The 18,043-nt window shown below is 42.1% G+C and overlaps 1 protein-coding gene across 1 annotated transcript in view; it reads left to right on the plus strand.

Moving 5' to 3' along the window:
• Positions 1-18,043, plus strand: part of LOC124777919 — a 242,139-nt gene that overhangs the window by 65,798 nt on the left and 158,298 nt on the right. The window contains exon 4 of the mRNA XM_047253471.1: positions 14,890-15,027. Coding sequence (XP_047109427.1) covers positions 14,890-15,027 — 138 coding nt within the window. The remainder of the gene's footprint in view (positions 1-14,889; positions 15,028-18,043) is intronic.

The raw sequence follows: 18,043 nt of genomic DNA on the forward strand, positions 1-18,043 counted from the left end.
CAGTGGTGTACGGCCAGTGTAGGAGATCGCTCCCCACACCATGATGCCGGGTGTTGGCCCTGTGTGCCTCGGTCGTATGCAGTCCTGATTGTGGCGCTCACCTGCACGGCGCCAAACACGCATACGACCATCATTGGCACCAAGGCAGAAGCGACTCTCATCGCTGAAGACGACACGTCTCCATTGGACCCTCCATTCACGCCTGTCGCGACACCACTGGAGGCAGGCTGCACGATGTTGGGGCGTGAGCGGAAGACGGCCTAATGGTGTGCGGGACCGTAGCCCAGCTTCTTGGAGACGGTTGCGAATGGTCCTCGCCGATACCCCACGAGCAACAGTGTCCCTAATTTGCTGGGAAGTGGCGGTGCGGTCCCCTACGGCACTGCGTAGGATCCTACGGTCTTGGCGTGCATCCGTGCGTCGCTGCGGTCCGGTCCCAGGTCGACGGGCACGTGCACCTTCCGCCGACCACTGGCGACAACATCGATGTACTGTGGAGACCTCACGCCCCACGTGTTGAGCAATTCGGCGGTACGTCCACCCGGCCTCCCGCATGCCCACTATACGCCCTCGCTCAAAGTCCGTCAACTGCACATACGGTTCACGTCCACGCTGTCGTGGCATGCTACCAGTGTTGAAGACTGCGATGGAGCTCCGTATGCCACGACAAACTGGCTGACACTGACGGCGGCGGTGCACAAATGCTGCGCAGCTAGCGCCATTCGACGGCCAACACCGCGGTTCCTGGTGTGTCCGCTGTGCCGTGCGTGTGATCATTGCTTGTACAGCCCTCTCGCAGTGTCCGGAGCCAGTATTGTGGGTCTGACACACCGGTGTCAATGTGTTCTTTTTTCCATTTCCAGGAGTGTAGTTACATACTGTTAAAAAAAGACATTTCGAAGCCAGATTTAAACTACAAAACATTTCCAGGGCACATGTGAACTGTGACACAATTTATTGGTTGTGAACAGTGGATTAAAATTGAAGACATTGCAGAAACGTAGGAAATTATGGAGGCAAATAGATAAATTGAAAGAACCAGAGCTTATTGTTAGTTTCAGATGGAACACATCACAACATTAAACTATAACAATGGAAAGTAATACAATAGAAGACATATGGGTAGATTTTGGGAGATGAAAAAGCAAAGGCAGCGGAGGATGAAATAGGCAAATAGACAGCTACCAACAGAAATCCATGGATAACACAAAACAATTAATTTAGTTGACAGAAAGGGAATTATAAAAGTGCACCACATGAAGCAGGTGAAGGGGAATAATGACATCTAAGAATTAAGAATTGAGATTGACAAGAAAATGCTAAACGGTGAAGCTTGAACCACTAGAGGACAAAATGGTTTGGGAACCAGACTACAGTTGCAAGAGTTCAAGGGCCTGAGGGGGAAGCAGTGGTTGGAATAGGAGTGGGACAAAACTGTAGCCTATCCTCAATGGTATTGAATCTGTACATTGAGTAAGGTTGTGAGTGAAACCAAGGAGAAATTTAGAAAAGGAAAAGAAGTTCAGAGAGAAGAAACACACAGATGTTGACGACATTGTAATTGAATCATAAGCAGCAAAAGGCTTGGAAGATGAGTTGAATGCGATGATGGATAGTGTCTCAAAAGAGGATATCATATGAATATTAACAGAAGTAAAACATGAGCAATGAAATGCAGTCAAATTAAGTATTAGTGGTGTGCAGCTTGACACAGTGAAATTGTTAAATATTTAGGTGTCACATTGCAAAGCTATGTGAAATGGAACAAACATGCAAGTTTGGCTGTAGAGAAGGTGAATATTGAATTTTGGTTTATTGGGAGAATTCATCTAAAGTGAAACTCATCTATAAAGGAAACTGTGTACTGAATGCTGGAGACCCATTCTTGAGTCTGCTCACTTATTTGGTATTGGCACCAGGTTGCGTTAAGGAAGATAAAAAAACACTGCAGAGGCATCCTGCTGTTAGTAGGTTCCATTAACATATTGGTATGGAAATTCTCTGTGAACTCATATGGGAGTCTCTTTAGGGGAAAAAGAGCTTCTTTTTCTGAACACTTTATCAAAAGTTTATAGAAGCAGAGAAAACTGGTATTTGCGATTGACTGCAAACTGAAGTCAATACCTCCAACATACATATTGCATAATGTCCACTTAGACAAGATAAAAGTAATCAGGGCTTGTATGGGAGCATATAAACAGTCGTACTTCCTTTGCTTCATTTGAGAATGCAACAAGTCACCCCCTCTCTCTGTCTGTGCCCCCCTCTGTCTGTCCCCCTTCTCTCTGTCTGCCGCCCCCTCTCTCTGTCTGTCCCCCCCCCCCCCTCTCTCTCTCTCTCTCTCTCTCTCTCTGTCTGCTCCCACCCCCTCTCTCTGTCTGCTCCCACCCCCTCTCTCTGTCTGCTCCCACCCCCTCTCTCTGTCTGCTCCCACCCCCTCTCTGTCTGCCCCCCACCCCCTCTCTCTGTCTGCTCCCACCCCCTCTCTGTCTGCCCCACCCCCCCCCTCTCTCTCTCTCTCTGTCTGCCCCCCTCTCTCTCTCTCTCTCTCTCTCTCTCTCTCTCTGTCTGCCCCCCACCCGCCTCTCTCTCTCTCTCTCTGCCCGCCCCCACCCCCTCTCTCTCCCTCTGTCTGCCCCCACCCCCTCTCTCTCTGTCCTGCCCCCACCCCCTCTCTCTCTGTCTGCCCCCACCCCCTCTCTCTCTGTCTGCCCCCACCCCCTCTCTCTCTCTCTGTCTGCCCCCACCCCCCCCTCTCTCTCTCTGTCTGCCCCCACCCCCTCTCTCTCTCTCTCTCTCTGTCTGCCCCCCCCCCCCCCCTCTCTCTCTCTCTCTCTCTCTCTCTCTCTCTCTCTCTCTCTCTCTCCTGTCTGCCCCCACCCCCTCTCTCTCTCTCTCTCTCTCTCTCTCTCTCTCTCTCTCTCTCTCTCTCTCTCTCTCTGTCTGCCCCCACCCCCCCCCTCTCTCTCTCTCTCTCTCTCTCTCTCTGTCTGCCCCCACCCCCCCCCTCTCTCTCTCTCTCTGTCTGCCCCCACCCCCCCCTCTCTCTCTCTCTCTCTCTCTCTCTCTCTGTCTGCCCCCACCCCCCCCCCTCTCTCTCTCTGTCTGCCCCCACCCCCCCCTCTCTCTCTCTCTGTCTGCCCCACCCCCCTTTCTCTCTCTGTCTGCCCCACCCCCTCTCTCTCTCTCTGTCTGCCCCCACCCCCTCTCTCTCTCTCTCTGTCTGCCCCCACCCCCCTCTCTCTCTCTCTGTCTGCCCCCACCCCCCCCCTTCTCTCTCTCTCTCTCTCTCTGTCTGCCCCCACCCCCCCCTCTCTCTCTCTCTGTCTGCCCCCACCCCCCCCTCTCTCTCTCTGTCTGCCCCCACCCCCTCTCTCTCTCTCTCCTCTCTGTCTGCCCCCCCACCCCCTCTCGCTCTCTCTCTGTCTGCCCCCACCCCCCCTCTCTCTCTCTCTGTCTGCCCCCACCCCCCCTCTCTCTCTCTCTGTCTGCCCCCACCCCCCCTCTCTCTCTCTCTGTCTGCCCCCACCCCCCCTCTCTCTCTCTCTGTCTGCCCCCACCCCCCCTCTCTCTCTCTCTGTCTGCCCCCACCCCCCTCTCTCTCTCTCTCTGTCTGCCCCCACCCCCCCTCTCTCTCTCTCTCTGTCTGCCCCCACCCCCTCTCTCTCTCTCTCTCTGTCTGCCCCCACCCCCTCTCTCTCTCTCTCTCTGTCTGCCCCCACCCCCCTCTCGCTCTCTCTCTCTGTCTGCCCCCACCCCCCCTCTCTCTCTCTCTCTCTGTCTGCCCCCACCCCCCTCTCTCTCTCTCTCTCTCTGTCTGCCCCCACCCCCCTCTCTCTCTCTCTCTCTGTCTGCCCCCACCCCCCCCCCCCCTCTCTCTCTCTCTCTCTCTCTCTCTCTCTCTCTCTCTCTCTGTCTGCCCCCACCCCCCCTCTCTCTCTCTCTCTCTGTCTGCCCCCACCCCCCCTCTCTCTCTCTCTCTGTCTGCCCCCACCCCCTCTCTCTCTCTCTGTCTGCCCCCACCCCCTCTCTCTCTGTCTGCCCCCCCCCCCCTCTCTCTGTCTGCCCCCCCCCTCTCTCTCTCTGCCTGCCCCCCCTGTCCTCTCTCTCTGTCTGCCCCCCCCCTCTCTCTCTGCCTGCCCCCCCTGTCCTCCCCCTCCCCCCAACCCTTCCCTGAGTAATGGGTTTAGTTTCTAACATTGGCTAACAATGCTACATTAATTGAAGCACACTAGCAAAAAGAAGAAAAGATCACGTGCTGTCTGCTTTTAGAAAATATGTTTTCCATAATTGATTTCAGACTAATTTCGGTTGGGCTTAAAACACATTTTGAATTAGATTGGTTTCAAAATTTCAATAGAAAAACTGTATTTGTAAAAGAAGTGTTGAATATACCCAATTTTCACCTTCCTAGAAAAATTGGCACCTTATTTACAAATTGCTGTCTCTGACAGCAAAGACTTGGAAGAGCAGTTGAACGGAATGGACAGTGTCTTGAAAAGAGGATATAAGATGAACATCAACAAAAGCAAAACGTGGATAATGGAATGTAGTCGAATTAAGTCGGGTGATGCTGAGGGAATTAGGTTAGAAAATGAGACACTTAAAGTAGTAAATGAGTTCTGCTATTTGGGGAGCAAAAAACTGATGATGGTCGAAGTAGAGAGGATATAAAATGTAGACTGGCAATGGCAAGGAAAGCGTTTCTGAAGAAGAGAAATTTGTTAACGTCGAGTATAGATTTGAGTGTCAGGAAGTCGTTTCTGAAAGTATATGGTATGGAGAGTAGCCATGTATGGAAGTGAAACATGGACGATAACAAGTTTGGACAAGAAGAGAATAGAAGCTTTCGAAATGCTGGTGCTACAGAAGAATGCTAAAGATTAGATGGGTAGATCACATAACTAATGAGGAGGTACTGAATAGGATTGGGAAGAAGAGGAGTTTGTGGTACAACTTGACTAGAAGAAGGGATCGGTTGGTAGGACATGTTCTGAGGCATCAAGGGATCACCAATTTAGTATTGGAGGGCAGCGTGGAGGGTAAAAATTGTAGAGGTAGACCAAGAGATGAATACACTAAGCAGATTCAGAGGGATGTAGGCTGCAGTACGTACTGGGAGATGAAGAAGCTTGCACAGGATAGAGTAGCATGGAGAGCTGCATCAGGCCAGTCTCAGGACTGAAGACAACAACAACAACAACAACAACATTAAAAAATTTGTGGACTACTGGAAAATACTGAGTGGAATTTTGTAACCCGCATCCTTGTGCTATTTACGAATTGCATATTAAGTTTCGTGTTAAGCGTGCATTTACTCTACAATATGTAAGAACCTGAAGTTTACATTTTATTTATGCTGCAATTTTCGCACCAACTTTGATTCAAATTATCTGGCATTGTTAACCTGCTTTAGATAATCAGATACACCTTTTTTGGTTAAAAATATGGTCTTTCTAATGAGCAAAGTTTGGAAAGTTTTATAGAAGTAATTTTTTTGCAAATCAGATAAAAAATACAGCATTTAACCTTTTTACTATATCTTCGAATTTATGCTTAATTTAGTCAGTGTTGGAAAGTGGTACATAATTGAAACTTTTTATTTGAGAACTTTGTGTTATTGGGTTACTACAGTCCAAGTTCAATGTATGCCATACACTTAGTCCCTTCAGATACAAGAAGCTAAGCTTTGAAATTTTTTCAGGCAATATTGCCTCAAGTTTCTGGCTGAGTATGGCTTTTAAAATTATTTTAACTATTATTCTTTATGGAATGCATAATATTGCTAGCGTTGCTTCAACGAATGTTAAACTTCACCAGTGTTCATGCGGGACATGTGCGAATGTTCATAACGTTTCAATGAAATCCGTGAAGCTCGAGTAGGGAAGTGTTGGTGAGTTGACTTGGAATGAACACAAATGTGGTACTCACTGTCAGTAGTTATTATCTGCCCATCTGCATATGTTTTGCTACAAGCTGTGTGTTTCGAATTTTTAATCTTCTCCACAGATTGTCCTAAACAATGTTACACCCTGAGAAACAAGTGTAAAAACAGTTAAAATATTTGTGCATACTTCATATTAGTTTAGATGAAGTCCAACCCTCTGTTCTACAGATTGTCACAGTTTTCCTCAGAAAGAAAGCTATCTACATTTATATCTATGCTCAGCAGACCACTGTGAAGTGTGTGGCAGATGGCAATTCCCATTGTACCACTTATTAAGGTTTCTGTCTGATCATTCACGAATGGGGTTTTGGGCGAAATGATTACTTAAATCCCTCTGTGAGTGCTGTAACTAATCTGAATTTGTTTTTGGGATCCTGTCAGGAGTGATATGTAGGGAGTTCAAATGTATTCCTAGATTCCTCACATAATACTGGCTCCTGGAACTTTTTAAGTAGGTTCATGGTGATTTTATGCTTGTGTCTCTCCTTTGCCATGGGTTAGACAAACCTGTTCATGCTGCCTGTCTTTTTCACTTTCAGTAATTACTAGTAATCCTGTTTGGTATGGGTACCACACACTGGAACAAATTTTCGGATGAGTCACATGAGTGTTTAGTAAGCAATTTACTTTGTAAACTGATCCTATTTTCCAGTATCCTACCAGTTTGTTGACATCTGCTACCTTCTTTACCTACCACTGAGTTTATGTGATCATTCCATTTCATATAGCTACAAATCATTACACCCAGGTATTTGTATGAGCTGACTGACGGCAGTAGTGACTCATATTTTATTGTTGTCTTGTGACCCCTGGAGTGTTGCTCAGTTTTAGCAATTTTCAACTGTTTGTCAGTTGTCCTGTCCCTTAATCGCAGCAATACCAATGCATTTTCCGTAATTCCTACTATCAAGGAGAGGTACTTTATGCCCACCACAAAACTTTTAAAATAGTCCTGAAATACAAGTAGGCTCCAGAACATGAGAATATCTCTTGGGACAATCTTAGTAATACCAACACATTTTCCATAATGTGTACATAGACACATGATGGCCACTACAAAAAATTAGAAAAAAATAAAAAATTTCATTAATTGTCACTGAGATATATTCAAAATATACTTTTTAAACATATGTAGATGTGTAAGGAGGATCCTGAATCTGAAAATATGAATGACATTTGTTGCAAAAAATCACATTCACATCTAAGACTTAAACTTTTTGGTAACATTTTACTGAAAAATTCAAAATAATTATGAAATGTGGTATAAGAAATAATTAAAAACAATAAATATTGTTTTCATAATTTTAAAATGTAAAGTACATGTTCTAAAAACCCTACCATAACAAAGGTCAAAAATTAATTATGGTTGTAGTGTTGCTCACGCTGCTAAATACTGCATTTGCAGGCAACAACAAAGTTATTTTATGTGGCAGGTGTCATTAGAGCACAGTTAATAAAGTCATTTAATGAAATAATGGATAAACTAGGCACTCATCTTTTCGTGTTTCCCATGCTGGTCTCCTCGTAAAATCATGGCTCTATCGTCGAAAATCTAGGTGGTGGTGATTCCAAGCTTGGATGCAAAGAGGCCTAGGTTTTATTCTGCGATATTCAGAAGTTTTATAGATGTGTTTCACAAACCATTCTTGAAGATTAAACCTTTGAAAGTTAGCACAATTGTGATGTAAAAAAAATAATCAGCACTCCAAATTTAAGTTACACTTCTTTTTTATTACTTTTGTTGCAGTATCACGTAACACACAAGACATCACATTATAACACATACTTGAAAATATCTTCCTCACTGTTAAATTTCACATTTTATGAACTGACTACAATTTGTGTCTTTTCAACAAGACGACCAAGACTTGACTCTTTAAAGGTCTGACTCTAATAATCGCTTACGCACCCAAAAATCAGAGTTACAAGTATGTCATAGATCATAGTGACAAAAGAAGGAATTCACATAAGAATAATATCATTGCAATATAAACATTTCGATGTATCAAAATACCTCTACATTAATGAAATCAAATCTGAATGTTGTCTCAGAAATGTGTTAACTATCCTACAGAAACACAGTAGAATATTGCTGGTATCGAAAGGTTGAGGTGAGGTGCCGTAATGGTTATGTAATTCAAGTACCATTACAATGACTAGATGACAATATTTCCAAAAGTGGATGAAGTACCCCCCTGCCCCAATGCTGTTGAGGGTTAATATCTGTATTGGCTGTCTTTGCAGTGCTGCAAGAATAAAACAATGGCAGGATTTCTGGCACTGCCTGTGCAAATGAACATTTGAAAACAAAGAGTTCAGCCATTTTTGCTTTGCTACCATCAGTTTCAGTTCCTTTGTCATCCATGATTGACACTTAATTTTTGCCAATGGCAGCTGTTAAATATGACCAGAATTTTTTTTTATAGTATTTATGGAAGGTTGTTCCAGTAAGGTAGTCATTTAAAGCTTCATACATTGTGTTTTCTACAGCCAGACCTGTTTCATTTAGTATTTCTCTAGCTGTAGCCTTATGCTTTGTTTTACACCTATTATGCAGCAGTTACTGTTTCTTTAGAAGTTTCTTTTCAGATTCTGTATATCACGGGGAGGATACCTGCCATCATATACTATTCTACTGCATTGTTAGGTCAGCTATTGTGATAAACTTCAGCCACAGTCCACCACATACTACTGCCCAGAACTAAGTGTTCAGCCTTCTTCATTGGAATGTGGCACCACTGCCTCTTCATCTAGTTTGCTGAACAAATAACAATATTAGGAAAGGAATAGTTTGCTATTCACCATAAAGATGACCCATTGAGTTACAGACAGACACAACAAAAATATTGTGCACAGTAGAGCAAGTACCATTTGGAGGGCGATGAAAAAGTGCAGGAAGGGAGAGAGAGAATGGACACTGAGAAGAATAATTCTCTAACATGTAACAGTCTTTTTGTTGTACCTGCCTGCAACCCAATAGTCATCTTTACGGTGAGTGGCACTCAATCCTTTTCCTAATATTACTACCTGGAGTTTTCCATGTATAGATTTTGCTGAACATGTAAATCATTCTACTTGTTTTAGTTGCCCTTTGTACTTACGTAATCTGTATGCTACACCCTACTGTATGGTCAGTGATACCAGCTTCAATGTGGACCTTTGCAAGGAAATCACGGTTATTTGTTTCCATTAGATCCAATATATTTTCATCATGAGTGGACTTCCAAACAAACTGTGTAGGTAGATTTCATAGGACACATTTAGTATTGTTTTCAAAAGGATGATTCATGCCCACTACTTACAAAATTGTAACGCATGCTAACTCGCTGAGATTTCCTCTGAAGTTTGGGGTGAGTCTGATGGTCATAAGTTCATACCATGCATCATAAGAGTCTTAAACAATATCGCCTGCAGCTACAATTTCTATCTTGTCTACTGGGACAAACCATCACCAATCCCTGTTTGCCTATTCTTTCAATAAACACTTCATATTTCCACCAAAAATCTCACTTCTTCCAATTTTTAATTTCGACTAACTTTCTGTATTTAGTATATTATTGTCTCTACAGCTTTTTAGGAAGGATCCAAACTGCCACTTTGATGTCAGTGCTTCAGCAGTTGATTGTTGGAATTTTAGTAATCCAGTCTGCGGATGACATTGGATTTTACTCTAATACATTCGGTTCTGCTACAGCTATTATTATTTGATCTGGATGGACAATTGCCCAATCACATATCAGTTGTGTGCACCTTACACATCAGTCAACTACCCGGGTAGCTGCATCTGTTGTGTAGTACACTCCTGACCAATTTAGGTGGACACTACAGTTTCTTACCTTTGGTGCAAGTGTGGGAAATTGCACCCTAACTTATCACAGAGCCTTTAAAGCTTTTGGTTTGAGCTTTTCGCCTGATACAGAACCAGGAGGTCAAGGTCAGTTCTGTGGAAAATACTGCAGATTGGGAGCTTCATTAAACTTCAATGAGCAAAGCTGGCCCTCTCAAGTGTGCCTGCCTGTTGGAACTTCGAGCATGCTGGAATACACTCAGAGTGCACAAGGTGATACTTTCCACCCCTTGCTACCATTTTCCTAAGAGGTACTGTTATTTGCCCTGTGTTCTAACTGCTGGCACTGATAGAACCAACTCATCTCATATGCATTTACCTTCCTTTGACATATGAGTCAGATGGCCTCTTGACTGGTGCTATGTCTCTTGTCACTGATTAAGTTCCAGTTGTAGTGGAAGACATCAGTTTGAACTTTTTGGTTGGGGGGGGGGATGTAATACCCAAAGTTCTGTCTAGTCCCCATCTTCCCTGTACAGGGATCCTAGGCCTGCCAGCAACATCATTCACAAATTTTATTGAATAGTTCATCATGCAGGTATCAGTTAGGTCAGGCTTTTCAGCTCAGTGGACCCACCAGCCAGCAGCAGGGTGCCCACTGGCACAAGTGGGTAGGCATGGGCAAACAGCTGACAGGTGAGCAGACAGACAGCTGGGCTGCAGCCTACATGACTGCGCTGCATAGGCTGAATATAATGCACAGGGGGTGACCAAGAGGCTGGCACCTATACAGAACATGTTAAATTGGGCTGCCTGGCAGGGGCAACTAGTGTAGGCTACCTGCCGATGAGCGAACCAAGGGGTGCCACAAATGCTCGTGCTTGATGAGGTAATGTGCGAACAGCATGAGTTAGGTCATCAGTTGGTCCATGGGTTACAGGAAGGCAGTGGCATACCACCACCCAAATGTCCTCACAAGTGTTACAGATTAGATGACCTACAAATTTCTCATTTCTAGGGTTTTTCCAATATGCTGTCATCTCTTGCATTCTTGATATTTTTTGTTTTTGGCTTTGCCATATTCATTAGGATGTGGGCACTGAGAAGTGTGTAAGTCATAGTCAGACATCCCAAAAAAGTGACATTCTTTCTGTAAACTTTCAAAGCATTCTTCAGTCTGTTATATGCTTGCCTGCAATGAATGCCATCCCATTGGTGGAGGAATCTTTTGTGGCCATCTGATTTCTGGGTTTTTTCTTTATGGAACTTGTACTTACTAGTGCACAGCAAATTCTTTTGTCTGAAGTTTTATCATAATGTATTTGTATTTATTTAATGTTATGAATGTATAAATTTTATAAAGGTGTATGGCGTTGACCAGAAAATACTGTCTTCTGTAATTGTGTTTGTCACCCACAAGCTCTCACAATCTGAAATTCTGAGCTTGTGCTTACTTTTTGTTTTACATATTCTTCGTTTGCGAGAGCACTGATTTTGCATTAGTCCTTCTAATTGCTTTATGTGTCTCCATTTCGTTTTCCACCATCACTTGTCACTTGTATAATGTCTTAACTTCCTAGGCATAATACACACATCAGAAAAAGTTTTGCATCACCCTGGTTTCCAGAACTCCTGAAGATAGATGTTGACTGTGGATATTGTATCACAGACACAGTCCCCTTTGACTGTTCAGAGATGTCACTAAACCTGCCCAAAGATGTAAACAACCATGCATGAGCAGCACCTATTAGATGGAGGGCGTCCGACAGCTGATAAGTTCCAGTCATTCCACCAGGAAGGAGGGACACGGCTCGTGTTATCTGTAGTTCAACCATGCCTAGACAGTCAAGACCGTGGTTCGATCGCAACCGCATTATTACTTTGTGCCAGGAAGGGCTCTCACCGAGGGAAGTGTCCAGGCATCTCGGAGTGAACCAAAGCGATGTTGTTCGGACATGGAGGAGATACAGAGAGACAGGAACTGTCGATGACATGCCTCGCTCAGGCCACCCAAGGGCTACTAATGCAGTGGATGACTGCTACCTACAGATTATGCCTTGGAGGAACCCTGACACCAATGCCACCTTGTTGAATAATGTTTTTCGTGCAGCCACAATACGTTGTGTTTAGACTCAAACTGTGCGCAATAGGCTGCATGGTGCACAACTTTACTCCCGACGTCCATGGTGAGGTCCATCTTTGCAACCATGACACCATGCAGCGCGTTACAGATGGGCCCAACAACATGCCAAATGGACTGCTCAGGATTGACATCACATTCTCTTCACTGATGAGTGTCACTTATGCCTTCAACCAGACAATCATCGGAGACGTGTTTGGAGGCAACCTGGTCAGGCTGAACGCCTTAAGACACACTGTCCAGCAAGTGCAGTAAGGTGGAGGTACCCTGCTGTTTTGGGGTGGCATTATGTGGAGCCGCTGGTGGTCATGGAGGGCGCCGTAACAGCTGTACGATACGTGAATGCCATCCTCCGGCCGATATTGCAACCATATTGGTGAGGCATTCGTCTTCATGGACGAACAATTTGCGCCACCATCATGCACATCTTTTGAATGATTTCCTTCAGGATAACAAAATTGTTCGACTAGAGTGGTCAGCATGTTCTCCAGACATGAACCCTATTGAATATGCCTGGGATGGATTGATAAGGGCTGTTTATGGACAACGTGACCCACTAACCACTCTGAGGGATCTACGCCGAATCGCCTTTGAGGAGTGCAACAATCTGGACCAACAGTGCCTTGATGAACTTGTGCATAGTTGGCCACAACAAATACAGGCATGCGCCGATGCAAGAAGGATGTGCTACTGGGTATTAGAGGTACGGCGGGTATGCACAGCAATCTGGACCACCACCACTGAAGGTTTCACTTTATGGTGGTACAACATGCAATGTGTGGTTTTTGTGAGCAATAAAAAGGGCGGAAATGATGTTTATGTTGATCTCATTCCAATTTTCTGTACACGTTCCCGAACTCTCGGGACCGAGGTAATGCAAAACTTTTTTGATGTGTTTCTGGACATTTTTTGATTACACACATTTCTCCCTCATTGTTTTTTTTATTGTTTTTCTATATGGTAGAAATCTCTTTTGTAAACCTTCAAACTTTTGGTGCCTGTTGGAATTGGTAGTTAGTGTGCTGATCGTAGAATTTCATTAATTACTCTGTGACTTATTTTATTGCCACAAATTTGAGGTTAGAGGCTGCATTAGCTTAGGGGTCACATTTCTTTGAAAGTTAAGAAGTAACCATGCAGTGTTTTTATTTCACTGAGTGTCTCAAGGAAAGTTTATATTTTGTGTGTCAGAGTAAAATAGAGGTTGAAGTCTGTTAACAGTGTCTTTATTCATCATTGAAATGTACAGTTTAGGAATTTACTCTTTAAAAATAATGTCATTTAAATACAATCCAGCGTGCATGCGGCACATATTTAAACAATGAACAAAATTTTGTATGACAGCTCGACATTTAGACACTGGAATGGCTTCCAGTTCACTATGGATATTTTCTTTCAGTTGCTCTAGAGAAGTCGGATTATTGACATACAATTTGGATTTGATATCTCTCCATAAAAAGAAAATCCATGGGGCTCAAATCCGGACTGCTTGTTGGCCAATTTATGCCACCCTCCTGGAGATATAATTGCCAAGGAAAATTTCATGAAGTCTCACTATAGATGACTTGGATGTGTGCTGAAACGTATGTTCTTTGGTTATAGCAAGGAAAGTTTTGCAGTTCAAGCACCAGAAAGTCATTTAACATCATCATATAATGCTCCGATTTAACTGTAACTGCATGACTGTTCTCGTCGTCAAAAAAGTACAGACCAATTATTCCTCGAGCCTACATCGCAGCCTATACAAAAACTTTTGGCGAATGAAGAGGTTTCTCATTCATCTGTTTAGGATTCGTTTCACTCCAGTAGTGGCAATTTTGCTTACTGACATGACCGTTCGGGTGAAAGTGAGCCTTGTCCCAAAGACATGATGTTAAATGAAGGGCAATCAGTCACATCATTAGCAAACTGCAGCCTATGTCCGGCATCATGAGGCTTTAATTCTTGCACCAATTGGATTTTGTAAGGTTGCACTTTAACATCTTTTTGCAGAAATGCTGCTGTGATGATGTATTCAAATTTACGGAAGATGCCCACTTAGAAATGGAGAGGTTGAGATTGGCATGAACAGATCAGCTTACACTCTCCACAGATGTTTTGATACATTACCGTATAAGGGGAACACATGGAGCATCATGTACATTTTGCTATCCATAAATAGGTCTTATGATTTATTTGCATGTTTTTGGGAGTTAACTTTTAGCGTTAGTCTAACATATTTGGAATTGAATATGTTTAAATATCAGTTTGCAGCTTCCAGTGCTCACAAATCGCTTGATGTTCCGTTTTCGTGTAGATGTCTTACTAGCCTGAGAACAAAATTAGTCTACGGGAGAATGCATTGTCAGTCTCGGATGAGAATCTACTATCATTGTTAACCTTTATCTAACTTTTTTCACTAATGTAAAAGTTGCGTATTGTTGTCAGAATTAAAAAAATTATAGTTGTATTTGTTTGTGTGAATCGTGTACCAATTTTATGAGAGTTTTATTTTATTTTATTTTACCTCCCATGTTCAGGTAAAAATTACTGCTTTAGTCCTCTGCCAAGAATTTGCAGATATCGACTTTATTTGTTACTGCTACCAAGATATTACTTTCACATAAATACCTCAGAAAGCTATATCTGGAACAACTTCCAACTACAAGGGTTGTTAGTTTGATTTGAGGTATTATAGGTTTTTTATTCTATGGAGCAAGAAATTTTTCTTCCTATCTGTGTAAGATGCATCTCATGTACTTGTACAACATTTTAATCTTTACAATTTGTGTTTAAAGTTGTTTTAATTCCTTCCCTCAGTTTGAACTGTTTCCTGATTTCTAGCATTCACGTGCCTTATCTTGAAATAAATGCAATACATCATCTCATATGTTGAATCACTGCCCTAAAAATGCTCTCTTTTCCTGTGTAAAAATTGAAACGAAAGAAGTAACCAGTTTCTGTCGTAGAAAATGTTACTTAATAGCTACTTCTTACTCAATATTTTTCCTATAATTCTAATCTTTTGCCTTACAGCACCATTGGCAGCAGCTGGTGAAACACCATTGGATCCATTCTTGGAAATGGATCCTGAGCAGCTCCAACGGTTAGAAACTGCTTTGCAATCTGAACAGGCAAAACAGATCCTAGGAGAAAATGTGACAGCTATGTTAGGTGAGTCCTTGTGAAATGAAAGTTTTTGCTTCAGAAAACTTTTAGAGGCTTTATTCTCTAAATATTTCATTGCTGATTATGTCTTCCATGTTGTAGTGAGAGTCAGAGCTTTCAGGTTCACTATGAAAAGTGGTCACAAATTGTGTGGCGACTGTAAGGTTAGGTTAGGTCAGGTCAATTTAGGTCAAACAGGTAAAAAGATTTCAGTCTTGTAGAAATCCTTGGATAATACAGCAGATAATGAATTTAATTAGTGAGGAAGTATTAGAATGCTGCAAATGAAGCAAATGAAAGGGAATTGAGAAGTATTAAAAAAGATTGATAAACTACTAAATGGCTAAGCAGGAATGGCTAGAAGACAAATGCAAGGCCTTAGATGCATGCATAACTAAGGGAAAGAGGTGCCACTTAGAGTAAAATTAGAGAAACCTTTGGATAAAAGAAAGCTTGTGCATTAATATCGAGAGCTCAGATGGCAAGCTAGTACTAAGCAAACAAAAGAAAACTGAGAGGAATATATGGAGGGACCCTGTGTGTGCTGGCGATATTATTGGCCACTGTTGATATTGTCAATGCTTGACCTAATTTGTTTGCTTGACTTCTTGTGATTCCAGAGGGTTCAATCATTCACCACCACTTTAAAGACCATACATTTAAAATGGAAGTCCTTTTAAGGAAGTAGGCAAGTTGGTGAATAATCCACGAATAAGTGAAATGACTGGATAAATTCTATAGAATTAATGACATCAGTGAGACCTGAGGATTATAGATTAAACCAGATAAAAGTTAATTGAATAATATTTCATGTGTGAATGGTGGCCTCACATAAATTTTTGATTCAAATGAGAAACACAATTAAACAATAATTAATGTATGTAGTGTGAGCAGGGCATTGAGTCAGTAAAAAGTGGGAGCAAACTTCATTTAACTGCACTTTAATTCATGAAAACCAACAGCAAACACTGACTCTGAAAGTACAGTTTCCCACTGTCCCTCATAATGTAAAAGTTTGTTATCCTGACCAACCGCTCTGAAAATATGTAACAAGTCCATCGCACACAAACATAAATACCTTTAGCTGCATATAACTACAGTTCACAGCTGCTTCATGTACCGAAAACAGTTGAAATGTGTAAAGTTGTGAATCATAGATAATACAGTCAAATAAGCCAAGCCAAACGAAAAGTTAAAGTATGTAACTCAGGCTGCTGCTCGTCTACACAGTCCTCTAGAATGACTCACTAGCAACGACCAACCAATGCAAAATGATCACCGATCAGCAGAAAGATCTTGCCTGTGCTGTCACATGCTACTGAATCCACAGTAGGTACTTAAGTAATTAACTGTGGAGGGTTAAAGTCTTTGTATGTTTATGTAAAAACTTTTTTAAAACTTTTCTGTAATTATTTTTGTACATGCATGATTTGAAACGCAGCTTGTCGTGTTTACTGATGCTGTCAGCTTTCATTTTGCACTTTGCATGATCAGATCACTCCAGTGATTCAGTTATTATAATGTAATCTGTTGTAATTAAAGCAAATGTAATTTCTTAACATTTATCATGGAATCATGCTCGAAGTTGGAATGAGCTTGTCCCATTACAGGGATTTTTTTTTCTGTGTACTTGGGTTAGCCACTTAGTGGTTTTAGGTTCTGTAATGTAGGTTTGTGACAAATGCATCTTCATTTCATGCATCTTAGCCACCACTGAGTCATCTCTGCCCATCAAGCAAGTGCACATGCTCGAGTCTCAGGAAGAATCCCACTCTCAGCCTATCTGCATTACTTGCCCGGTCGGCTAGCTGCCATGAGATGTCAAAGCCTTCATCACTGCCTTTCACTCGCCATCCATATTTCTTGTTGTGTGCCGGGACTATACAAGGGAAATGAACTTGAAGGCAGTATTATAGGAAGGAAAGAAGTAAATGAAAATTGGGGTGGGAGATGATACTTAGTAAAGAATTTGATGGTACACTGGTAGGTCTAAGTCAAAACAAGGTATCTAGAGACGAAGACTTCCAACTATGAGAAGTATTACCATAATATAATATTACATCTGATGGCTAAGATATGCAAGGCAGACAAAATACATTTAGACTTCGGGAAGAATGTAATACTTTAGTGCCAAAGACGGTAGGTGCTGACAGATGTGAATAATACAAAACAATGAGTTTAATAATTGATGGTTGCAAAATACTGTCACACATTATTTACAAAGAATGGAAAAGCTGGTAGAAGCCAACCTCAGGCAAGATTAGTTTGAGTTCCAGTGGAATTTAGGAACAAGAGAGGCATTAATGACCCTTTGACACATCTTAGAAGATAAGAAAGGGAAATCTAGGGTTATAGCATTTGTAGATTTAGAGAAAGCTTTTGAAAATGTTGACTGGAATACATTCATAAATTTGCCAGGCACGAAAAGGAAGCAGTGGTTGAGATAAAGTTGTAACCTATGCCTTACGTTCTTGAATCTGTATATTGAGTAAGACTATGAAGGAAACCAAGGAGAAATTTGGAAAAGGATTGAAAGTTCAGGGAAAGGAGATACAAATGGCTGTAAATTGTAATTCTATCAGTGACAGCAAGGGACTCGGAAGAGCAGTTGAATGGTCTGGATATTGTCTTTAAAAGAGAATATAAGATGAATGTCAACAGGGATAATAGGATATAATTGAATTAACTCAGGGAATACTGAGGGAATTCATTTAAAAAATGAGACACTGAAAGTCATCAATGAATTTTTCTGTTTGCCATAAAAATAATTGATGATGGCTAAAGTAGATAGGATATAAAATACAGAGAGACAATAGCAAGAAAAGCAGTTTTGAAAAGAGGTATTTTTTAACATTGAATATAAATTTAAATTTTGGGATGTCTTTTTTTTTTTTTAAACATGTTTTTCAGGAAGTTAAAAGAATGGAAGCTTTTGAAATGCGGCGCTGCTGAAGGATGCTGACATTTAGACAGGTAGATCGAGTAGCCAGTGAGGAGGTCCTTAATCAAACTGGGGGAGAAA

The sequence above is a fragment of the Schistocerca piceifrons genome, chromosome 2 (assembly GCF_021461385.2).
Source record: "Schistocerca piceifrons isolate TAMUIC-IGC-003096 chromosome 2, iqSchPice1.1, whole genome shotgun sequence".
NCBI lineage: Eukaryota > Metazoa > Arthropoda > Insecta > Orthoptera > Acrididae > Schistocerca > Schistocerca piceifrons.